At 44.2% G+C, this 27,284-nt stretch overlaps 1 protein-coding gene across 1 annotated transcript in view; it reads right to left on the bottom strand.

Annotated features, from left to right (window-relative positions):
* LPAR3 (lysophosphatidic acid receptor 3) overlaps positions 1-27,284 on the bottom strand; it is a 57,067-nt gene extending 29,783 nt beyond the window's left edge. Inside the window, exons 1-2 of the mRNA XM_075615652.1 lie at positions 27,034-27,284; positions 15,913-16,669 (exon numbers count right to left, since the gene is read on the bottom strand). Coding sequence (XP_075471767.1) covers positions 15,913-16,648 — 736 coding nt within the window. The 5' untranslated portion in view covers positions 16,649-16,669; positions 27,034-27,284. The remainder of the gene's footprint in view (positions 1-15,912; positions 16,670-27,033) is intronic.

Here is a 27,284-nt window from a genome sequence, read left to right as displayed (position 1 = left end):
TCACTTAATGTAACCAAGCATGCAACGCCTTGTACACAATGTATACCCTGCTCACTTAATGTAACCAAGCATGCAACACCTTGTATACAATATATACCCTGCTCACTTAATGTAACCAAGCATGCAACGCCTTGTACACAATGTATACCCTGCTCACTTAATGTAACCAAGCATGCAACGCCTTGTACACAATGTATACCCTGCTCACTTAATGTAACCAAGCATGCAACGCCTTGTACACAATGTATACCCTGCTCACTTAATGTAACCAAGCATGCAACGCCTTGTACACAATGTATACCCTGCTCACTTAATGTAACCAAGCATGCAACGCCTTGTACACAATGTATACCCTGCTCACTTAATGTAACCAAGCATGCAACGCCTTGTATACAATGTATACCCTGCTCACTTAATGTAACCAAGCATGCAACGCCTTGTACACAATGTATACCCTGCTCACTTAATGTAACCAAGCATGCAACGCCTTGTACACAATGTATACCCTGCTCACTTAATGTAACCAAGCATGCAACGCCTTGTACACAATGTATACCCTGCTCACTTAATGTAACCAAGCATGCAACGCCTTGTACACAATGTATACCCTGCTCACTTAATGTAACCGTGTATCTGTCATCAGAACTCCGTGCCCAGGACATACCCGAAAACAAGAGGTAACTCTCACTGTATTACTTCCCGGTAACACGTTTAATAAATGAATGAGTCCCGGCAGGGAGGCATCATGCTGCAGTGCAGTGAGGCATCGCGCTGCGCGCGCAGTGAGGCGTCGCGCTGCACACAGAGTGAGGCATCGCGCTGCGCACGCAGTGAGGTGTCGTGCTGCACATGGAGTGAGGCATCACGCTGCGCACGCAGTGAGGCATCGTGCTACACACGGAGTGAGGCATCGCACTGCGTGCGCAGTGAGGCGTCGCGCTGCGCGCGCAGTGAGGCGTCACGCTGCGCACGCAGTGAGGTGTCGTGCTGCACACGGAGTGAGGCATCACGCTGCGCACGCAGTGAGGCGTCGCGCTGCACACGGAGTGAGGCATCGCGCTGCGCACGCAGTGAGGTGTCGTGCTGCACACGGAGTGAGGCATCACGCTGCGCACGCAGTGAGGCATCGTGCTACACACGGAGTGAGGCATTGCACTGCGTGCGCAGTGAGGCGTCGCGCTGCGCGCGCAGTGAGGCATCACGCTGCGCGCGCAGTGAGGCGTCGCGCTGCGCACGCAGTGAGGTGTCGTGCTGCACACGGAGTGAGGCATCACACTGCGCGCGCAGTGAGGCATCGTGCTACACACGGAGTGAGGCATCGCACTGCGTGCGCAGTGAGGCGTCGCGCTGCGCGCGCAGTGAGGCGTCGCGCTGCGCGCGCAGTGAGGCGTCACGCTGCGCGCGCAGTGAGGCGTCGTGCTGCACACGGAGTGAGGCATCGCGCTGCGCGCGCAGTGAGGCTGACGGGCATGAACCTCCCATCTTTCTCCCTGTTATCGGCACACACACATCTGTCCCTGATGAAGGTTTATGCTTCCTGTCCTCTCTCTTTTACTGATGTGTTTTTAGGCTGGGTCACAGCATTGTTGTAACAGGTACATTCTCCTCTATAATTTTCTGCTAATAACTCGACTTACAGTATACTTGGTACACGCAATGCTCTCGTAACCAGAAGGCAAACACAAGGGAGAATTGACATCTGCATGTAATATTGCACTCAGCACTAATTATTGCGGATTTTTCTTCTTAAAAGCACCACTACCTTGAAATATTAGAAATATGTTGGGAAATCTCGGCGTTCTTACTGGAAGCTGTGTTAATGAAAGTAGCACAAGTGTTTTGTGGCTTTTTTAAGCACAGTGATATTGCAAGAACCTTGTTCAGCCTAATTATGTACAAACATGTGGTAGTGGGTGCAACCTCTGAGGTAACTGGAACCAGTGAAAGTGTACTGAGGGCGTACCCCAAAAATAAAGCCTATCTGTGGTACACACCACAAAATCATAACTGCAAGATAATTGTTCTTATTTAATAATCAACTTTTATTAAAACGTGGTACAAACAATAATACACCTTAAAATAGGTAGGTCTAGAACATAACTGTCGCGTACGGCACACTGCGAGCACGCGTCCTCATACGGGACAAAGGTTCATTCTCACACTCACAAGCGCACCCACTTTTCACCTCCGCAGAGGTCCCTCAAATAGACAGTATCTCCTCTAAAGGACAAGGATCAATACACAACTCACAAGGTGCCCCGCCCTTCACCTTCGCAAAGGTCCCTCAAATGAGTTACATCTCCCCTAAATCCGTCCCAATATACCACTGTCACGAACAGCACACAAGTGATCACGTGACTCAGATGTGCAATCGGTGTAATACACACGGCTACTCTAGCAAACTCATCTTTTGCCGGTGCAAGGTACTTCCAATGAGTTAATATTAACCCCTTACTCAATTGCAATCATATCTAAATACTGCCACCACCCGGGATAGTTATGCAAATCAAAGATAAGATGTCAAATTAATATTTGCCATGGTCCTCAGGTCCCTGTGTATTATAGAAAAAAACTATGCACTTTAACACACCAAAAATCCGTTGTAGCAAAATGTGTCCGAAAACATAAATACTCTCTCCAGAGCGTGCGACAGTTCATTCAGAGCCCAAAGCATTACTTATGTTTTTATATATATATATATATATATATCCCTGATGAAATCCGCTTAGACGGAAGAAACGCGTAGGGTCACGTGGTGGAGGCATCTACGGTGGTCGACAGCTCAGGCACAAGAACTAAGACGTCATTTCCGGATCTCTCGGCTCTCTGACTGTGGAGAACTCGTGTACAGGCTACGATCGAGGAATTCCTTCCGGGTCCACAGAGAGAGTTTGGAGCGGCAGCAGCGTTAATATTCACATCCATTTGCTGAGTACACAGCCGCTTGCAGATCGAGGAGGACTACAACAGTGTGACGCCGGCTTGGTGCATGGGCTGGTCCCATAATATGCTTTTAACTTATTGAGAAAGTGTGAGTTGGCAATTGTCGTTACTTGATGTATTAAACCTTTTTATCACTGATTTTATACAAGGATCGGGCGCTTTTTCTTCTTTTTTTCCAATAGATATCGTGGGAGGTTGGTGAGCCCAAGAAAGAAGCAGCCTGGACTTTATTTTTTCAGTATCAAGGACTCATAAGGACATTAAAGTACCATCCATTTTTCTATTATATGTTTTTTATTTCATATATGTGTTAGCATTTTTATTATTGGCACACTTTTTTACATTATTTTTTCTTTTTTACATTACATTTTTGGTAATTAAGTTAGATTATTTTTACACATTTTTTACATTACACGGTTTTTTACTTTATTTTTCCATTTTTAATTTTATACATTTTTTCTTAATTATCCATTGTTACCTCACCACTATCCTTATTTATATTGTCATACATCAGACATCTGTGCTGGGTGCATCATCTTGCTGCACGAGATCAATATACAGCAATATGGGTGTCATTGACAAGGGCGCTGTCTTTATTCCTTTTCATATATATATATATATATATATATATATATATATATATAGCACTCTGTCACCTTGTGAGATGATGATGAAATTAAAACATGATTTTATTAGGAACTCAGTAAAACAATGGGGTTTAAAACAAGAATTAAATAAATTGCAAGCGCTGTATTAACTCTGAGGATATAATGAGCCCTACAGAGAATAGTATGGCAGTCAGTGTTAGATGACCAGTGTTATGTGGATTCACTGGCCCTAGTGAGACGTTTATAAAGACATCTCCTAGGGAATGTTTATGTGAAGGAAGAATGGTAATTAACCTTAAATGTAGTGCCAACAGTATATTATGTACTGGTAGGTGCACCAAAACCAGAGAACCTTGCACAAGGCTGATATGTAATACAGCCAGGTGCCCAGATAATGGTGGTTTGTAACAATCCTGATAGGTTGTGCACCACTCCAGACCACGGACGTGTGGTTGTATAATGAGAGTGGTAATAGTAATGTGTCCGTGAGTATCAATAACACAAGATGTTGTGTGAGCTGAAGATCTGAAGTATGCAGATCTATGGCTAACACTAGTACTTAAAGGGTTAAAATACTGTGTAGCAATAGGACACTGCAGAGACTCCTAAATGGTCAGATAAGGAGATCTCAGCTAGGAAATACATTGTGTAGGACAATACCAGGTTGTCCATTGACTTAAACCTTAACCTATAAGTGTTTTACCTCTCCATTTAAGGTGAAACCACATAACACTGGTCATCTAACACTGACAGCCGTACTATTCTCTGTAGGGCTCATTATACCCTCAGAGTTAATACAGCGCTAACAATTTATTTAATTCTTGTTTTAAACCCCATTGTTTTAATGAGTTCCTAATAAAATCATGTTTTAAATTCATCATCTCACAAGGTGACAGAGTGCTATATAGGGGTTCTTTTGTACTCTGGTCTCATATATAATTAGACCCTATAAGCACCATCACCTACCATAATTTTGGCTGTAGCGGGGGTAATTGTTTAGTGTGTTTACATGTTTTTTTGGAGCAATACTCCAGTTTGCAACACGATGCATATAGTATCCCACTCATGCACGATGCATACAGTATCCCACTCATGCACGATGCCTACAGTATCCCACTCATGCACGATGCATACAGTATCCCACTCATGCACGATGCATACAGTATCCCACTCATGCACGATGCATACAGTATCTCCCACGCATACACAATGCATACAGTATCCCACTCATGCACGATGCATACAGTATCCCACTCATGCACGATGCATACAGCATCCCACTCATGCACGATGCATACAGTATCCCACTCATGCACGATGCATACAGTATCCCACTCATGCACAATGCATACAGTATCCCACTCATGCACGATGCATACAGTATCCCACTCATGCACGATGCATACAGCATCCCACTGATGCACGATGCATACAGTATCTCCCCCGCATGCACGATGCATACAGTATCTCCCATGCATGCACGATGCATACAGTATGCCACTCATGCTTTTATGTAGGTATTTTCTGCCCAAACAAGTGAAATACTGAACTGATTAATGAGAACCTATAATCTTACTGTACTTTGATAATTGGTTAAGACAATCTACATGAGTTTAGTTAAAGACCTCCCTTAGCTCCTGGCATTTTTGTGCAAATCAGGAACCAGATCACAGGAAGAAACGAGAGATTATAATCTTGCTGAGCAGGGTGAGCTGTTCATTGTGTACTATACAAAAATATGAACTCAATAATAATAGATGGTGTAAAGAATGCAAAAAGCCATTTTATATCTCAACTACTAGTACCACATAATGGTTTCCTGTACTCACCCAAGCCCTTAAAAATCAATTTAATCAAACATACAGTTTGAAAGACTCTATTGCTCCAGGAAGTCGATAGCTGCCCTTTTGTAATAATACAGTGATAAACAGTGAAAGCAGTTTCCACCCACATAAAAGAAAACTCATGACTCCTATATCAGATCAGTTTTTAAGACATCACATGAACTATGGAGATCTGATTTTTAATAATCTTTGCCCAGACTTTAAGGACAATTTTCCCTATTGCAACAACATAAACCCACCCGTCATAAACCGGCTGTGAGATTGACAGTTTTATGACACAGTAAAAACCCTCCTACAAAATGACGTTTAACTAAACCCTGCAATATCTAAATGTATTTATAACTTTCTTTAACTTATACTTACACACACGTGAGTCAAATCTATACATTCAGGCGCTCATGGCAGACGCAAAGAGACCGAACATGACCATCATCATTAATACTAAATTTAAGCGACAAATTAATATCTGTTCCCCAGTAACGGCCAGACCTCCCATATCTGGACCCCTTGCACTCATCACTCTGTCATGAATGCAAATATCAAAATTGTATACGTCAGCATCGCTGTAAAGTTTCTGATTCCATGTTTCATATCTTGGAATAGCATAGGATAGTTCCACCCCCCTGGCAATCCATAAACCCCTTCCAAAGAATGCTTTGAAAAACCTTTTGTTTATGTTAGAGTCCCTGTCTGGCAGAACATGTCCTTATCTCTAGAAAATATCAGTTTTTACCACTTGGCCTGCAAAAGGTGTTAACATACCATAAACCCTCTCTTTGTACTTTTCGCACCCAACTTCAATCAAGCCCCCACAGCTTCATGACAAGCCAGACCCCAAATATTGTATTTTCAACTTCAAATTGTAGCTCATTAACCCCTGAAGCTCCTGGGGGATTAAAATACCTAATATCTTATGATATTATCATGACAATGACAATAAAGTAACCAACACAACGAGAGACTAAAACTAAAAAGGTTAACCCCTGAAGGCTAGTCCGTCCAGGTATAAATCCTTCAGCAGGACGTGAGATACATCTCCGGCTTTGGTCCACGCGCGGCCGCGTGCGCCACCAGCCTCTTACCTGCAATCTGCTGGTCCCCGCTGCCTCCTCCCTCCGCGGCTCACTACGTGCTGTGACGCGTCAGCCGGCAACTGCTACCAGAAGGTGGTGTTCTGAAGCGTTGACGCGTCACGTGGTACGCGTGTGAGCCAATGAGGAGGTAAGGAGGGGAGCAGGGAAGGAGGGAGGCGGCCTGTTGAGCTGTGTGTGTGGCTTGTTTTTTTACTTTTGGCCGGCCCAGTTTTATGAGGGAGGAGGGAGGAGGGAGGAGGGAGGAGGGAGGAGGGAGGAGGAGGGGGGAGGACGGAGGAGGAGGGGGGAGGAGGAGGGAGGAGGAGGGAGGAGGAGGAGGGAGGAGGAGGGAATGCTGAATGCTGAGCTCCGCGTGTTGTGTTTTTTTATTTAGAGCCGGCCAATCAGAGGGGCCCTTCACTGAGCGGGAACTAGTCTGGGTGCGTGTTTCACTCTCCCCTCTGCAGACCCGCTGCCCTCGCAAACACCCTGTGTTACTGCCTGGCTTGTTTGGGAAGGAAAGTGTTTGTGCAAAGATTTCTGGTATGAGGCTCAGGGGGGAAACCAAACATATATTAGTTTGGCCGGTGTCCGTCGTGGCCCCGCCCCCTCGGCATGGCCGTGCCCACTCGGCCCGTTTTGGCCACGCCCCTCCGCACGCAAAAATGCTCCCTGTGGACCGGAGATAGCATGAAGTGCCTCTCAACGCGCCGCCTGTATGCAGTGCGGGCGCGCTGTCTGAGGCAGTGGGGCCTTAGCCGGTGATCGGAGAAAAGTCATGTTAACCACCTTGCCAAGTGCTACTTAATGAGTAATAGTCCAATATCATACTTTCGGCCCTGTGATTGGGTGCTGGTGAATTTGGCTCCATGAGCTATAGAACTCACCAATCCCTATTGTGAGAGATACAGTGTCACAATCATTCTTACTGCGGAAATGATAATAACCACCACAGAGCCTGCGCTTGGTAATTCTAACATATGATGATCAGACTGATTGAGCCTTGGTGAATTTGCCCAGTGAGCTTCAAAGCGCTTCAATCACTATGGTTATGTAACAAATGTAGCAGAAAGAGTTTCGGAATTACTATTGCGGAGGCGCGCTTTGGAAAGACACAGCAAACAAAGTATCAGCTAATAGAATATGTGTTTAAACCACAGAGTAATATGGGGACAGATCCTGAAATTGCTTAAAATAGCTGTAATTGGCTGTCAATTATTTCCCTTTGATGATACTTATTAAGGACACTGATTATTGATTGGTGTGTTTGTTTACTATAGTAGACTAACTGCAGCTCTGACATTATTTAAACACCTATATGGTAGTATAAAACAGATATTGTTAGCATGGTAGTGTGGTTTGTACAGTGAGACCCACAGGAGAGCAGTTAATTATCCCACTGCTCAGGCAAAACCCCCCCCCAACTGTCAGAGCACAGGGAGCCTGACCACATGGGCGTGATATACAGGCATACCCCGCCTTAACGTACGCAATCGGTCCAGAGCAGGTATGTAAAGTGAAAATTTACTTAAAGTGAAGCACTACCCCTTTCCCACTTATCGATGCTTCGGTACAGGTAGGGAGCCGGTATTGCTGTTCAGGACGTGCTGACAGGCGCATGCGCGAGCTGGCAATCAGCGCGTCACTACTATGGCGGTCTGTAGAGCAGAATACGTGTCGATACTCGCTAAGCGAGCGGACAGACACAGGGGTATGGTGCTATTGAAAATATGTCCTTACTCGCGAGTGTACTTAAAGTGAGTGTCCTTAAACCGGGGTATGCCTGTACATGCAAACTCTAGTAAAACCCGCCAATCAGTGGGAATCGCAGCTGATTCCAATGGTCTCTAATATGTGCAGGAGCCCGGTCGAGTGAATGTCCTGTGTGTGGCGCCCTGCTAGGTACTAATGCCTGCGCACAGGGCGGGAGCTGCCACAACTGACACTCGTATCTGTAACTGCAGAGATAGCAAAGATAGCTCTGCAAGCCATAGGATTAAATCTAACTATTAAAGCAGACGGACAAGGGAGGGTCCCTTAAAGATGCACTCAGCCTCCACTGAGTAAAAAATAATAAATATTTAATGGTACAGTATAGATAACATTATGTTAAAATGTCAGCGGCGCTTTAACACAACAGCTCAGCGTTGTGATAATATGTGCGTAATCCCCTAGAAAAAAAACAATCGTTTGATGGAGCAGCTCACTCGCTACTAAACGGAGCCGTGATACATTTTCTAATCTGTGAGGTTTCACAACACGCAATAACCCGGTAATATAATGAAATATTCACCGGGACGTCTACTTTCTGTTTGTTCTTTTCATGGAGAGTTCAATACACGTGTGAATAAATATGTTATTATAAAGATGTGTGCACTGTTCTTAATTCACCAGAGAAAGATTACTTATAATTTCAATGTAACGTGTACATGATGTGTGTGCCATCCTCTCATGCCCCAACCCTTTCCCTTTCATGTAACCCCATCTCCCCTTTCTGTGTTTCTTGGAGAAACGTATAAAAACTTTCAATAAAGAAAAAGTTTCACACATATATATATATATATATATATTTTTAATTTATTTTACTTAACCCCTTCACTGGCTGAACTATTGGCAATGCATTCCTTTGTCAGCAATGAGATGAAACAACTGGTGTTTTAAAATGCTACATTTGCAAGCAATATGATCACATATGGGGGTGATGTATATTATACAGCATTCAATGGATTGTTTCCCTTTAAATGAGTAATCCAAACAATATCCTACATGTGGTTTTTTTTTTTAACACACACACACACACACACACACTCCCTCCAACTCTCACACTCTTCCCCTTATGCTCCCTCTCTACATACACACTCTCTTTTTTTATTTAGTTTTTTTTTAAGCGAGGTGCCGGCGTGTGCGGCAAAAACTGCAGAGAGGGCATGCGCTCTTACCTTGGGGCCTGCGGTGCAGCGCCGATCCGAAGCTCCTTCCTCCTGTCTGCCGGAAGTTGAACACGACTTCCGGCGCTGACAGGAGCAGGGAGAGGAAGGATCGCAGTGACCGGGCGGCTGCTGCTGAGCTTGGGAGCCGCCGGCTCACTGCTGCGTGGGGGGCTGCCACGCCACCCTGCCTGGAACAGCTGGGAGAGATGCCTCACCCCTCCCCCCCTGGCGGCCGCGGAACCCTTGAGGGGTGCTTGCGGAACCCCTGAGGAGTGCTTGCGGAACCCCTGAGGGGTGCTTGCGGAACCCCCGAGGGGTGCTTGCGGAACCTCTTAGGGGTGCTTGCGGAACCCCTGAGGGGTGCTTGCGGAACCCCTGAGGAGTGCTTGCGGAACCCCCGAGGGGTGCTTGCGGAACCCCCGAGGGGTGCTTGCGGAACCTCTTAGGGGTGCTTGCGGAACCTCTTAGGGGTGCTTGCGGAACCCCTGAGGGGTGCTTGCGGAACCCCTGAGGGGTGCTTGCGGAACCCCTGAGGAGTGCTTGCGGAACCCCCGAGGGGTGCTTGCGGAACCCCCGAGGGGTGCTTGCGGAACCCCCGAGGGGTGCTTGCGGAACCCCTGAGGGTTGCTTGCGGAACCCCTGAGGAGTGCTTGCGGAACCCCTGAGGGTTGCTTGCGGAACCCCTGAGGAGTGCTTGCGGAACCCCTGAGGGGTGCTTGCGGAACCCCTGAGGGGTGCTTACGGAACCCCTGAGGAGTGCTTGCGGAACCCCTGAGGGGTGCTTGCGGAACCCCTGAGAAGTGCTTGCGGAACCTCTTAGGGGTGCTTGCGGAACCCCTGAGGAATGCTTGCGGAACCCCTGAGGGGTGCTTGCGGAACCTCTTAGGGGTGCTTGCGGAACCCCTGAGGAGTGCTTGCGGAACCCCTGAGGGGTGCTTGCGGAACCCCCGAGGGGTGCTTGCGGGACCCCCGAGGAGTGCTTGCGGAACCCCCGAGGAGTGCTTGCGGAACCCCCGAGGGGTGCTTGCGGAACCCCTGAGGGGTGCTTGCGGAACCCCTGAGGGGTGCTTGCGGAACCCCTGAGGAGTGCTTGCGGAACCCCTGAGGGGTGCTTGCGGAACCCCTGAGGGGTGCTTGCGGGACCCCGGTTCGAAATCACTGTATTAGATAATACCTACTACCTTTTTTTTTTATTCAATGCTTAATGCCATGTTTTATGAGTTTTAAAATACTGATAATCCTTTGATTTCTATAGAAGATTTTAAACACTTTCCAAGCAGTGCAAGAGCTTTGTAACACTTTCCTGTTAGTGATAATTTATTGCCAGTATTCCCAGCAGTTTGAGCTGCAACCTGTAATAATAGATAATGTTACCTTAGTCATATGAGAATACATTGTAGCTACTGAGTTACACTGACTTAAGAATTGATTTGAAACTGAAAGGCGGCCATTTAGTGAACCCTGGGAAGCAGGATTTTGCTGATCGTGTCTCTAAGCAACAGTTTATATATGTAACTTTTACCTTTTTGACATGGGGGTTGAAAACAGACTATTAATGGTACGCTTTGTACTGCAATCCCCTACGGCAGTGAAGAGGTTAACAAAGACTACCACGTGTAATCATACTGTGGTCTTTCATGTAAAAGTTGTAAGACACGAATAGTAGATCGTATTTCATGCACGCCTGATACCAATAGCACGAGGCTCCGTGCAGCTGTAACGGCGTTCTCTGGCAGACGAGCAGACTGATGAATACAATGTTTTGAAGACATTTATTCAGGCCGATCGCGGCTTTAATCTCCAGATGTATCTCACAGACCAGATCTGCGGCGGCTTTTGTTGAATGGGAAGTTTTTCCAGTTCCAATGTAAAGGTTCTGATGATAAAAGGGCACAAAGATCTCTAACAGAACAACGCCCCGCAGGTCCCAACACGAGAGGAACCGAACGAGCAGGAAATGGTGAAACAAGCACCCAAACTGGGGAACAATGCTCTGTGCAGCAAACTAACGCGCAGGAAAAATAATACTCGCAGTAACAAAAAGCAGCATAAAGAAAGGACCCTGTGCTCTCATAAATCCCCTGCAAAGTGCGCAGTCTCCCCAACATGGGACAAATAAAGTGGGTTCACTTCTCTCATAGTAGGATGGAGGAGCTTACATGCAAGTACTTCCCATGAAGGCCCCTAACACATACACTTAACTGCACACAAAGGCCCGTAACACTTACACTTAACGGCACACAAAGGCCCCTAGAAGTCGTGATCACCTCCGCATAACCTGCTGATCATTGGTCAAATCGGCCATTGATCTCCAAGCTTCTGTAACTGGCGCAAGGTTCAATGAGAGAGAGAGAGTGGCAGGGCAGCACCGCTCTGCTCTCACACAGGCAGGCAAAGGATGCACAACAGGTGCCGCTGGCTTAATAGGTATCAGAGGGGGGAGGGGGTGCAATTGGGGGCTTAGCTACCCCCTGCCTGATGGCGGCTCTGTGTCACTGTGACACACTGCACACACTCTCATGCAGACACACACTGACACTGACACACACTCTCTGTCTCATATAGAAATGCACTCTCTCTCATACAAACACATACACACTCTCTCTCTCACTAACACACAAAAACACATACTCCTCCCTGTCTCAGTGTGCATTGACAGCAGGGGTGGGAAGAGTATGGGAGGGCTCGGACTAGCACCAGGGGGGGGAGGGGATTTTAGGTGCCCAGGATTAATATATAAATATATACATATATAAATAAATATATATATAAGAGTACTGCGGACATCTCGCTGGTCCACCATGCACTACAAGCCTGTTAGAAAGTCTCACGAGGAGACGAAACGCGTAAGGACGACGACGCAAGTGACGTCATCACTGGTGGACCGGAAGTCTGCTAGTCGGATGCCCCACTGTTCCGGTTTGCCTATACACGGAGTGTGTGCAGCCCTGGTTCCTCCAGCTGCAGTCAGGAGCTCACAGGACACCTCCCCGCTGGCGCAGTTTGAGGAGGAGAAAGGACTGTCAGAGTACCGACACTGTGCAGGGGATCCAGCGAGTTGTCCGCAGCACTTTGTGATATGCTATCACTGCATGCCTGGTTTTATTATACCTCTGTGAGTGAGCTTTATTCCCTCTACCTTTTATATTAAAGTAAATACAGTATCACACTATGGGCCGTGCGCTTTCTCTTTACTTTTATCTATAGGTCCTGGAGCTGGTTCTCCCTTTTGAAAGCAGCCGGAGCCCGGATTATTTTTGGACTTTAGCCAGTGTGAACTGAAAGGGGACTGGTACCTCACTATATCTTTATATATTTTTATTGTTTTTGTGCAATTTCAGTTATATTATTATTTTACAATCATATATGTGGTTATGTCTAACTAGTGTTGAATGTGCTATTATATTATATATAAGACCCACCTTAAGACACACTTGCTTAAAGAAGCATACGAATAGCACTGTGGATATTCTGAACACATGATACATAAAGCTTGGCCCCCTGCAGACGCACTTACCAGAACTCCCTCCTCCTGTCTCTGTACGTTCTCCCTACCTACCAATTAAACTGTAAGCTCCTCGGAGCAGGGACTCTTCTTCCTTAATGTCTAAAGCACTTATTCCCATGAGTTGTTATTTATATTATCTGTTATTTATTTGATTACCACATGTATTACTGCTGTGAAGCGCTATGTACATTAATGGCGCTATATAAATAAAGACATACAATACAATACAATATTTGCTCCTACATTTACTCATTAGTTCCATTGAGTATATAGGCGCAGCTTGTATTTATATATATATATATATATATATATATATATATATATATATATATATATATATATGTGTGTGTGTGTGTGTGTGTGTGTGTGTGTGTGTGTGTTTGTGTTATATATAAGCACAATGATCCACACATATTTGCACTTAGAAACTCACACAAGATGCACACACACACACCTGCATGTGTTTACATACTGTAGTATACTGCACTCTGCTGAACTTGTAAATCTGTTTTGCTCATATAAGTGTGCACTGCCCGCCTGATAGTGTGAGCAAAGCATGCGGCACGCGCTGCGGTGCAAAACACGCGGCACGCGCTGCGGTGCAAAACACGCGGCACGCGCTGCGGTGCAAAACACGCGGCACGCGCTGCGGTGCAAAACACGCGGCACGAGCTGCGGTGCAAAACACGCGGCACGCGCTGCGGTGCAAAACACGCGGCACGCGCTGCGGTGCAAAACACGCGGCACGCGCTGCGGTGCAAAACACGCGGCACGCGCTGCGGTGCAAAGCACGCGGCACGCACTGCGGTGCAAAACACGCGGCACGCGCTGCGGTGCAAAACACGCGGCACGCGCTGCGGTGCAAAGCACGCGGCACGCACTGCGGTGCAAAACACGCGGCACGCATCATGCAGCACGCACTGCGGTGCAAAGCATGCGGCACGCATCATGCAGCACGCACGGCACTACTATGCACAACAGATTATTTGAATGATTCGGTTTACACGAGAGACACTGCTGGTTGCAAAATCAATTAAAAAGAAGAGACAAAGATCACAAGATGGTTCCCTGCTGTTTTATGGGGTTATCCCGCTAAACAAACCGGTATAATCCTCGCAGCGCAAAGCGAAATAAATTACTTTTAAGACAGAAACAAAAATGTTTCTAAAAACTGAGATTCCAGTGATGTGGCCCATTTAACACAGTGTGACACGGCACCACTCTATGCAGGCGCGGACCTTGGGCAGTGAACAGAACAGATAAATGTGCTACATTTGTGAATGTTTTGTCCAGCAGCTGAATGCCTCCTCCATAATGTGACTGCCTAAATTACAGCCCATCCACCCGTCCCGCAGCAAAGACTCACATCCCACGGTATCTGTATCAGGGAACCCATGTAATAATACGTAGCTGGTGGCTGTGTGCAAGCAGCACATTGTTTCAATTCAATGCGTGTTATTTGAAGTTTATTCCAAGAATTCTGCCTTTTGAGTCTTAAAGAATCATTTCAAGTTCAAGGTGAGATGGAAGCGTACACCCACATAAAGTAACAGTCTACTGCAGATATCCCTGCTTCAGCACAGGTGATGCAGTCAAAGGCTGAGCCACTGATTGAGCCACCTGTGCTGAAGCGGGGATATCCTGAAAACCTGACCTGTTTGTGGCTCTTGAGGTCTGCTACTCTGTATTCGATGCTATGCATTAAGACAAAAAACCATTACCATTTTGATATTAAATGACACCTAGTTATTCGGAATGTATCTTCCTCAGAACATAATAAAGGAACATATGTCCTTACTTTTCTGTGCATTAATAAACACACATAATAATCAGATAGCCCAATAGAACTGATTGCGCTGTAAGGGGACAGCCAGTGGCGGCAGGTGTCCTATTGAGTAGCACCACTTAGAAAATATGGCCCACATTTTATATTCTTTTTTCATAAATGAGTTCCGAATTTTTTTTATTTATTTTGCTACATTGTTTTTCAATGATGCTCTCATTGTTTATTAATGAACACAACAAAATGAAATTGATGACATACATTAGGGCTTATTTTCGTTGTTTTTTAAAGCTTTTAGTATAATTTGTGCCTCTAGCCTAACCCATGATGAATAAAAACTGGGTATGGAAAGCGACCACAATGTATTGTTTGGGAAGACATAACAAGCAGAAGATATCAACATTCATACATAATAAATGACTTTTCAGATGGGTGTGATGACTCTGGAATGTGTCCCTTAATTAGTGCCATGTATAACAATTAAAGTGTAGAACTGCTGCAGGAAAATGTTAGGGCTTCTTACAGAGAAACAAGATAAAAGCCACGAGAGACACACAAGATAGCATCTGCTGCAGTTTATGGCAACTAAAACACTCTTGTTTATGTCACTTTACTGGTGAAAGGTGATGCCCAAAAAGCACTGTGAGTGAAACCCCTGATTGTGAGTAGAACTCACGTTTCTCCCAGTGCTGTGTGTTACCTGCAGGATCGAGCACTATAGGAAGGGCCCACTTTGTATAAGTGACTGGCCTCATACAATCTGTATCTAAAATAGTATCCTACGGTGCCACAAATAGTAACAATTAGGCTTTGAGAGCCACCTTTAATATACTGTTAAACTGTCTTGCCAGTGCTGGAGATTTGTCTGCTTATAAACTATAAACAGGACTATAATCTTCTCCAGCACGGGGAGGACCGTTTTACAGAATACTCAATAGGGGACTGAAGAATGGATTCATCACAGGTCCATCGTTCTGACATGCATCAGTAACCTGTAAAATGATCAAATTTGCAAAATCAAGTCACAGGATCAGTGAAATATTAAAACCTGCTTCTTCTAGTTTTTGCTACTATTGTCACTATTGTTTCTGCCAGGGCCATCCGTGTGATATACAAGTATGTGATTATGCGTAAATAGGTTCCAGTATTTGCATTAATATATCTGATTTCTTGCCTGTCTAGTTCAATGTCTTTGTGATACTGATCATACAATATATTCTTACCTAAAACCGCCATAACGGTCTTCATCAGTTTTATTGGCGTCCTTCTCCGACTTATCGACCCAGTGGTGTGAGGAGACAAGACATTGGTTTTCCTCTTGACGTAGATGTAGATTCTCAGGTATACCACCACCATGATGAAAAAGACAGCCAAGTTTGAGACTGTCCAGAAAGTTAGATAACTCCTGCTATATATGGGGGCCAGAGAGGAGCAGGTTGTGATGTTGCAGATACAGTTCCAGCCCAGGGTGGGTACAGCACCCATAAAAATGGCAATAACCCAGACCAGTAAAATTAGACAAGTCACCCTTCTTTTCGTAAGGTTGCTGTGAAGTCTCATTCGCATGATGGACATGTGTCTCTCGACCGCTATGACAAATAGATTAGCCAGTGATGCGGACATACTAGTGTCCAGAAGACCTTGACGCAAGAACCATCGGTGGACAGTTAGCGTTTTAGACACGGGCCCAGTATGGAACATTAGGAACACGTAGGCAATCCCGGCAAAAAAGTCTGCGGCGGCTAAGTTGGCGAGCAGATAGTAGAATGGGTAGTGAAATCGTTTGTTTTTAACCACTGCGGCTATGACCAACGAGTTCGAGACGAAAATGAAGAAGCAGCAAAATGCTCCAAAGCACAAGACGACGACGAGCTTTGTCCCGGACCAGTCGTCCTCTGTCTGAGAGTTGGTCTGATTGTAGAAAAAGTCCATGCGCTTATCATAATGACAGATGTTCATCCTGAAGAAGGGCCTCGCATCCTGAGGGAGAGACAAAGCACACATATACCGGTCAAGGATTTCTACCAATGCATCATTTGTTGACCACACCCGCACGTGTATTCTAAAATGAACATGTTGCAGTATATAGCGATGGCAAGCATAATTACACATCAAACCCTTTTAAATCAAGACAATAGTGACAGTTGCAAACTTAATGTGCCACCTCTAATTTCTTCTAATCCCTTCTAAACACCAGGAGAGCAGCGGTTACTAGTGTGGGCTGCAGAGCAGAACAAACATGTCCTATCTAGCCAGGAATCCTGTGATAAGGAGATGTATCCCGGGGGTGAGGGGGGTGAGGGGAGAGGACGTTCTGCAGCCCATTCTGCCTCCCCAGTTAGCTCCAATTTCTCATTTGTATGAGGGATGTACTGTATGTCGTTCAGCTACCTTACCCTATAGATATAAACAGTTTGTTATCCTCCTTTACTCGCAGAGGGATCTGCAATACATTTGTAAAGAACTTGCAATGGGATCATGCGGTGGAGATCAGAATTCATATTGATATTCCAGTATTTAATCCAGATGGAATGGATATTTACGGACTATGCCAAAAATAGTGAAAGATACTCCAATATTGTAACTAAATAAAGATCCATCTAATCATGCTTTTGAAAAAGACGTTATTTTTTTGAAAGATTTCCCACTATATTATTTGCATTCAGGAACGAATCCTTGAGATAGAAACATTTCCTTGGTTCAGACTGCACAGTGATGGCAGCACGAGGTTCTATTGCAGCATTCACAGCATTGTACCTATTCGGAGTGGTGCTTTCGGGAGTGTGCATTCACTTTAGCTTGGAAATAGAAGAGCCTGTAACACTGATTATAACACACCCTTTCAGAACCATGTCCCTCATTTTTACATTGTTGAACATTTCTGTATTTGAAAGTTGGGCCAGTTAGGAAGTAGCCTCGTTCTTGCCCGTCACGTTCCTTCTGCGTTGTGTTTATCACACACGGTTACCTTTCCCATCAGGGCATGTTACAATGTGCTGATGTCATTCATCTGATTATCCCTGAGCAGTGTATACTGTGGTTATACCCCAGGGCCGCAGACCCATCATATATATATCTCCTAAGGGGTCTCCACTTTGTATAGGGGCACGGCTCTACCTCCAGTTCTCCGAAGAGGCCAGATGAGAAAACATGGGGGTGTAGAAGGGCCACAAGCTCATTGCAATGTCCTTTTAGATACATTTAAAGACTTTATAAATGATTGTATGTTTAAAAAAACAGGCGTTTATAATATCTGTGCCATATATATATGTTTACATTACTTTAACTTACAAGTGAGTGTCAGAGTGACACATTGCACTTAGCTGCCTAAGCCACTGGTGTGACATTAGCAGGAGAGTCCGCAGGGCGCCGGTGTCAGAACCTTGTACTAGTTTCCACTCACACCAGTTACAGCGGAATAGATTTGGACACATGAATGAAGGATATAACAGCATGCATCATTCATTAGTCTTCCCCTATATTCCCATTTATTTTTATGCGTGTTTTACACTCCACACGAGTCCTGGGAATAAATATCTCAATATATATCTCACTACAACAGGATATTTACTACACATCTGATTAGGATACTTTTGTGTTCTGAAAAGACTGTGCACGGTTTATAAAGAACCCAAATGTAGATCTAGTTACATAGTTACATAGTTACATAGTTACATAGTTACATAGTTACATAGTTACATAGTTACATAGTAGATGAGGTTGAAAAAAGACATCAAGTTCAATCTATGCTAAATTTAGACAACAGATACTTATCCTATATTTGTATTTACACTATATTGATCCAGAGGAAGGCAAACAAAAAACCCCAGTGACACATCATCCAATGATATCTCATTAGGGGGAAAATAAATTCCTTCTTCCTGACCCCAAATAATGACAATCGGATAACTCCCAGGATCAACATCCTTCCCATGTTTACTTATTTGGTATATCCCTGTATGCCTTTCCTTTCTAAAAAGACGTCCAACCTTTTTTTTAAACGAATCTATTGTATCTGCCATCACAGCCTCCATGGGTAATGAATCCCACATTGTAACTGCCTTTCCTCTAACCTTAAGGGATGCCCCCGAGTACTTAGTACTGCCCGTGGGATGAATAGCTATTTTGAAAGCTCCTGTACTGTACCCGAATATATTTGTATATAGTTATCATATCCCCGCTTAGGCTGCGCCCCAGTGTCCCGGCTGCACGTGCATCAGAGTGCCTGGCGGCGCGTGCACAGATTAAAGCCGCGATGTGCGGGGGAGCGATGGGAAGCGTGGGGGCGCCGCCATGACTGGGGGGACGGTGGCCATGACAGAGGGCATGGGGGGGCACACGCCGACCATGTGATTGCGTTGTTGCAAGGGAAGACAAAATTCTTATCTTCCCTGCCAGCGGTCGCATCATCGCGTTTTGCGCGCCCACACACACACGGCGACTGGGGTTTGTCCCATAGAGTGCTGTGCTCTGGTGTGTCGCGAGCACGCCGTATCGGGCACTGCAGCGGTCACCGGGGACTCGGCCTTAGATGCCTCTTTTCTAATGTAAATAAATCTAATTTGGCCTCTCATAAGTTAGATTGTCCATCCCCTTTATTCATTTGGTGGCTCTTCTCTGCACTCTCTCTAATTCCATAATGTCTTTTCTAAGGAGTGGCGCCCCAAATTGTACTCCATACTCAAGGTGTGGCCTTACTAATGCTTTGTAAAGGGGCATAATTATTGATTACAATCAATAACAAATTACAACCAATATCCTATTACAACCTATATTCAGTATTTCAAATGATTCAAACCACCTATGACTCACCTTGCAGGTGCGGTCTGGCAAGAATTAAATTCCTATGTTTATGTATATGGTATTAGTAAAAAGATATGAATGTATGAAAAGCACACCAACATGTGAGATGTGCGTCTGCATGGAGTTTGCCTAAGTATTTTATTCAGTACTTCTTAAAGACGCAGTCCCCTTTAGGCCCCAAAAGAACCAATACCAGTCCTACATACTGGAACTGGACAGTAACTTTAAGGTGACAGCACTTGGCCGGCATACCTAGGCAGCAGGAATGCTTAGAAAATAACCAGGGAAACTCGTATACCGAAAGTGTTGTGCTACAATAACATGTGGACAATGGCACTGCTCACCTGCACACAGGAGCATCACGGGTTCAGGTAAACCGTGTGTGCCTCACACAAACCTACACTTCCAGTCTATGCAAAAAAAAGGTGTACCACACTTCTATTTATATAAAAATATTATTTTATTATATCATAATTAAAAGTCTATAAAGTGGACAAGCAGCATGAGATAACACAAAATAATAATGGCTGCGTTACGGCCTTAAGGCCGGAGGATGAAAGGCTTGTAAGGCTGAAACGCAGCCATTATTATTTTGTGTTATCTCATGCTGCTTGTCCACATTATAGACTTTTAATTATGATATAATAAAATAATATTTGTATATATATACTCAGTGAAGTAGGCCTTACATTTTTTTAAATAATTATTATTATTGTGTTAGCAATGCATAAAGATTATTCAGAAATGAGTGAAATTAAGCTCATATTGTTAATTCTTTAACATGACCGTCTTTCATGAGGGGTTTTGTTAAACTCGGCTTTAATGCGCAGAACTTCAAGGGAGGCGGCTGGCTCCAATTTTATTTATCTCTAATTGGTGACCTGTCAAAGACAGAAGGCTGTAAAATATACACAAACAAGCACATATCTGCCTTCTCATCTCCCACTCGACACAGCAGGGGTAATTAGGTACACACACACACACACAAACACAGAATGGGACTCGCATTGTGAGATGTACACACACACAAACACACACACACACACACAGAATGGGACTCGCATTGTGAGATGTACACACACACACACACAGAATGGGACTCGCACTGTGAGATGTACACACACACACAGAATGGGACTCGCATTGTGAGATGTACACACACACACACAGAATGGGACTTGCATTGTGAGATGTACACACACACACAGAATGGGACTCGCATTGTGAGATGTACACACACACAAACACAGAATGGGACTCGCATTGTGAGATGTACCCACACACACACAGAATGGGACTCGCATTGTGAGATGTACACACACACACACACACAGAATGGGACTCGCATTGTGAGATGCACACACACACACACACACACAGAATGGGACTCGCATTGTGAGATGCACACACACACACACACACACACACACACACACAGAATGGGACTCGCACAGTGAGATGTACACACACACACACACAACAGAATGGGACTCGCATTGTGAGATCTACACACACACAAACACAGAATGGGACTCGCATTGTGAGATGCATACACACACACACAACAGATTGGGACTCGCACTGTGAGATGCGCACACACACACACACAAAAACAGAATGGGACTCCCATTGTGAGATACACACACACAACAGAATGGGATTCCCATTGTGAGATACACACACACAACAGAATGGGATTCCCATTGTGAGATACACACACACAACAGAATGGGATTCCCATTGTGAGATACACACACACACAACAGAATGGGATTCCCATTGTGAAATGCGCACACACACACACAACCGAATGAGACTCGCTTTGTGATGTGCACACACACACCAGAATGGGAATCCCATTGTGAGGTGCACACACACACACACACACAACAGAATGGGACTCGCTTTGTGTGCACACACACACACACACACACACACACACCAGAATGGGAATCCCATTGTGAGGTGCACACACACACACACACACACACACACACAACAGAATGGGACTCGCATTGTGAATTGTGCACACACACACAAACACACAACAGAATGAGACTCACATTGGCTATTAGTTGCGGAGAGATTTAAATGATTAACTGGCTTCTTACTTTCAACTGTTTTTCATTTTACTAAAATCTCTATATCCAGACAAAATAATTTACAGTCGGTCTTCCACTGTGACGTGGCAGCGGGTGCAGATCTGGCCACTGTGACGTGGCAGCGGGTGCAGATCTGGCCACTGTGACGTGGCAGCGGGTGCAGATCTGGCCACTGTGACGTGGCAGCGGGTGCAGATCTGGCCACTGTGACGTGGCAGCGGGTGCAGATCTGGCCACTGTGACGTGGCATGCGGGTGCAGATCTGGCCACTGTGACGTGGCATGCGGGTGCAGATCTGGCCACTGTGACGTGGCATGCGGGTGCAGATCTGGCCACTGTGACGTGGCATGCAGGTGCAGATCTGGCCACTGTGACGTGGCAGCGGGTGCAGATCTGGCCACTGTGACGTGGCAGCGGGAGCAGATCTGGCTTGTCTCCTGTATGTCACGGATTGAATGATACGAGGCAGCATTCTCCTGTGAGATTAGCCACGTTCTTATTATCCTGTGAGATTAGCCACTTAAATTCTGTGAGATTAGCCACGTTTTATTTCTCAATATTGCGTGCAGCGCGATTCACAAAGCAATGATAACACTGCAGTATCGCGCTTAAAAGGCTTTTTATCATCAAAACACAGTCATTGCTAAAAAAAAATGCGCCATAAAGGCATTTATCTCACTTAAAAACACTTATCACTGCTTTGTGCATAACCCCCTATGTGAGGCAATGCTAAAGATCAGTGAAAGTTGACATATCTGCAACACTCTGTGTCAGGAGGAGCAACTTCAGTCCTCAAGGGCCATCAACAGGTCAGGTTTTCAGGATATCCCTGCTTCTGCACAGGTGGCTCAATCAGTGGCTCAGTTGAAGACCTGTGCTGAAGCAGGGATAGCCTTAAAACCTGACCTGTTGGTGGCCCTTGAGGACTGAGGTTACCCAGCACTGGTCTATATGTACAACTCAAAATAATTTTATTTTAAGGGTTCAATCCCTTTGGGGAAAAAAATTCAGAGTGACCTAAGAATTTCTTCCTAATTCACTATACTCACTTAATCATGAAAGAAATGTAGAAAGAAGAAGTGAGCCTCTCCGAGAAATTTCAGCACGAAGACGGTTTGTATTAGTGTCTCTAAGGGAGCGCTGGCATTGAAGAAGAATAAGCACAATAAAAGCTTTTGAGAGCATGCTGTGCCCATGAGATGAGTGGTTACAGCACAGTTTTGACTTCACGTTTTTTGGATGATTGTAGGCCTTGAAATATTGTGGCTTTAAAAAGAAGTTCAAATTTAGAGCCTTGCGACAAAGGCCTTAATTTTCGCGTCTCGTAGGGAGGTTTCTCTATAACAAAATAAAAAACCAGAATGGAGTGGTAATGTGGAGGCGATTCTATAAATTCCTTTAGGATGTTTCTTTTAGATCTTTCCAACTTTATTCTGCATTATCCACCGGGGCCTAAATACATCCTAGAATACTGAAATTTACATTAGACTATAGTGAGTGTAACTAAACGAGAATATTTAATGTAGATTAAACATCTGCATGTCTTTGTATATACACATACACACACACACACAACATATATATAGAGATATATATATCACAGAAGACAGGGCACTCACTAATGGAAAACCACGGGGTGCGCTCCGTCCCTGGAAGGATAAATGGGCAGATGGAAGGAAAGCGACTCCCTCCAATATGAGTTTATCACTCAACGTTTCGGCTCTCACAGGCAGTGCCGCCAACAGGGGGGGACAAAGGGTACTGGCGCCCCGGGCCCCACCATTTCTGTTGGCGGCCCTGCTCACAGGACCCATTTTCAAGATTATATAAACACATATATGCACTCCTGCCCCACAAACACACTCAAATACATATCAAAGTAGAAATGTTTTGTAATGTGTGCAGCTGGAGACACTTTCATGTGGAGGCGTTCTGTACAAGACGGTTACATGGGAGTTTTCTTTTTGAATTGTCCTCCTCCTACACAAGAGAAGCTGGCGGGGCCGGGACATGGACTGAAACGATGTAGCAGACACATTTCTCCTCTGGTTTGCTTGAACATGATCACGTTTGCGATCGGTGAGTCACTGGCAGTCACTCACTTGCCAAAAGAGCCGGGAGTATTTATCTCGGATCCACACCCTGGAAAGTTAGAGGCAGTGGTTTGTGATCCCGTGAGATAAATCCGAGGGACGTGCCACGTTAATAATTATACCTTTTATTCGTGGCACTGACATTGATGGGCCGTCCAATGACACAGTTCCCACCAGTTGAATCAAATGCCCGAGTCTAAATAGGTTAACCTTCATTTGCTGTAACTTTTTAGTGCCAGGTGGCTACGCGAGCTACACATGGGGCCCCACGTGTGGCACCCTGCGTGTTTACCTGCTAGTTGTCTGGTAAATAAGCTCGCTGGTTTTGGTTTCCTCCAGTTGCCTGACCACAAGAGGGAGCCATTGCTGCCGTCAAGCTGTGTGGTAACTCCTCCTTTGCCAGCACCTCTCTCAGCCCCAGTCGCTGGTGATATTTAATGCCTGGGGGGGATGGGAAGCAGTTTCTGCCTGTGTGCCTCCCGCGGTCTTCTGAGGGTCAAACATATGTCTGTATTTGTTCACGACTATCTATATGCACATAGAAATGTCTATATGTGTATGCTATGTATATGCATGCCTCTATTTGACACCTATATATGTGTGTGTGTGTGTGTGTGTGTCTGTATGTGTGTGTATATATATATATATATATATATATATATATATATATATATATATATATGTATATATATATATATATATGTATATATATATATATATATATATATATGTGTGTGTGTGTGTATGTATATGTATGTATTTGTATGCAGGGGCACCTATATATGTATATACATCATGAGTGTCTTTCTGCAGGCGTGTGCCCCAGTGCCTGTATATATATATATATATATATATGCATTGCAAAATATGACTATATGATGTATGCTTATACATAAGTGGCTATTTGTGTATGCATGGCACCTATGTATGTATAGTTATGAGTGTCTTTGTATATGAATGTCCATATAATGTGTATGTAAAGTATGTATTTATATGCATTGATGTCTATGGAAGTGCAAGTATGGGCCCTAAGTACTGTATGTGCAGTATTTGTTTGTCTGCATAGGTGTCAATGTATTTATATATGGTTAAACATGGATATCTAACCATGTACAAATGTGTATGCAATATACTGTATGTCTGTGCATATATGAGTGTCAATATATGTGAGCATGTGTATAGACATGAATATGTGCCTAAGCATGTATGTCTGTGTACTATATACAGTATATATACAGTATATATATATATATATATATATATATATATTAGATTGTAAGCTCTTCAGAGCAGGGACTCCTTTTCCTAAATGTTACTTTTAAGTCTGAAGCACTTCTTCCCTTTGTTTTATTTATGTATTGTATGATTGTAACTATTACTGCTGTGAAGCACTATGTACATTAATGGCACTATACAAATAAAGACATGCATACATATATACAATCATACATGCATCAGTCTCTATCTCTCTATGTATGCATGTATATATGTATGTTGCAGACCTGTCTAAGACATGCAAATGAGTATACATGAATATTTACAGTTGCTTTATATATATATATATATATATATATATATATATATATATATATATATATATATATATATATATATATATAGCCTCTCTTGCATTCCCAGTAAAATCAACCCCACACTGATGAGACCCATCAAGGTCGAAACAGCTGTCTGTGGGTGGTTTTCTGGGTATGCACCTTAACCCTGGCTGTGCTCAAAGCTGTGACCATGCAGCAAGCTTAAGCCTATAGGGAACCATGTTAAAAATGGTTATTGAGGCAAAAAGTGACACTGTGTGCTCATTTGCATATCATTTCCCAGAATCCCTTGCTGCAGTGGAAGTGCTGTATGCTGGGTGATAATGGGGAAAGGCGGGGTTGCAGACCTGCCTAAGACATGCAGATGAGCATACAGCTATATTTGCTTTCCTGTGGAGGGTTTTTGTCACTTTTTTTACTCACCATAACTTAACTCAGTATTATGGTTTAGCCTATCCCATAGCCTCTCTTGCATTCCCAGTAAAATCAACCCCACATATATATATATATATGTATGTAAATACAACTGTATGGTCATCTGCATGTCTTAGGCAGGTCTTATATATATATATATATATATATATATATATATATATATATATATATATATATATATATATATATATATATATATATTGTGTGGGCGCATGACTGTCTTTTGTTAGTGTGTTTGTATGCATTTATATGTGTCTATGTCTCCATGTGTTATATATATATATATATATATATATATATATTATAATATAATATATATATATTATAATATATATATGTGTGTCAGTAAATGTGCACCTATGTATATATATATCTGCAAGAATTGTAGTACAAAATATACTGTATTGAGAGTGCGTGTACGTGTGTGAACAATATATGTTTGCACAGGGCCCCACGCTTGCTAAAGCCAGCCAAAAGAGTTAACCTCCGTAAAAATTAGAGGGACATACAAATACTGATACTAATCATGCTGCAGGTGTGCGTGCTGTTATCCATCTAAATGTACAGCATAAGTGGTCCTTTTCCAAGCCTTTGTACCCCCTTGATCAGAATATGCAGAGGTTACGTTGGATAGGTATTCTTGCAAAGCCACAAAGGCAAAGTGCATATTCAATAATAAAATACAATTCTACTGACTTTTCATGTAGATTTATTATACTATACTGTTTCTCTTTACGTATTTCAGTTATGCAGAACAGAAAAAGCCCTATATACCTCAGTGAGATTCTGCAATACAAATGAGAATTTCCTCTCTAGCTGAACATTGTGGTTCAGTTATAAGAGATGTGAGACTTTCTGTAACGTGACCCTGGTATAATAACAGGCAGATAATGAGCTGATCTGTGCCCTGATCAGTAGGGATTCCTGATTAATATTTCTTGCAGATTAATACTGTAAATTGCAGGTCCCTTTAGCAATGACGAGTTAATCTGTTGGGGAGTTACTCATCAACGGGACTTTGCCAGGGCAAAGCTTAAGTAATTTATGACAGAGCAGACAGACACTAAGCATGATCCCATGTCATTACCACAGTGTCCTGGGAGGGTATTATTTAAATACCCCCATCAACCCCGCTAAGACCAGGCACAGGAGAGGTGGCACAGTGTAATGAATGTATCTCTCATTAACTCACTGCATGTGCCTCAACAACAAAAACTTCCCTTTCACAAACTATTTACTGTGCTGGGAATGGTTGTGCCCCTCTGAATAACAAGGTGAGCCTGCCTTAATAAGGCACAATAACTAACTGGTGCCTGTAACAGCCAGGAACAGACACGGAGAGAGATGCACCAACTCACCCTTAAGTTGGGACTTCTGTCGGTCACTTGCCCGTGAGCCTGCAGCAGGTACCAGGCACAGGTGATGGTGCCAGCATGTCCCCCATCCGCTCAGGCTCGGGCAGTGCTGCCAGCATGGTGCAGCCCAGGCAGGTTGGGAAGCTATGAATGAAGTCCAGCCTGGGAGACGGTATAGGGAGGGTGTGATCACGTGACCCGGGGTGGTGTATGTCTGCCCTTGCAGCATGGGCTGGGAGAGGAGGAGGAGGAGG

This window comes from Ascaphus truei, chromosome 10 (assembly GCF_040206685.1).
Source record: "Ascaphus truei isolate aAscTru1 chromosome 10, aAscTru1.hap1, whole genome shotgun sequence".
Classification (NCBI taxonomy): domain Eukaryota; kingdom Metazoa; phylum Chordata; class Amphibia; order Anura; family Ascaphidae; genus Ascaphus; species Ascaphus truei.
The sequence above is the reverse complement of the archived record's forward strand: the minus strand, read 5'-3'. Positions and strand labels throughout refer to the sequence as shown.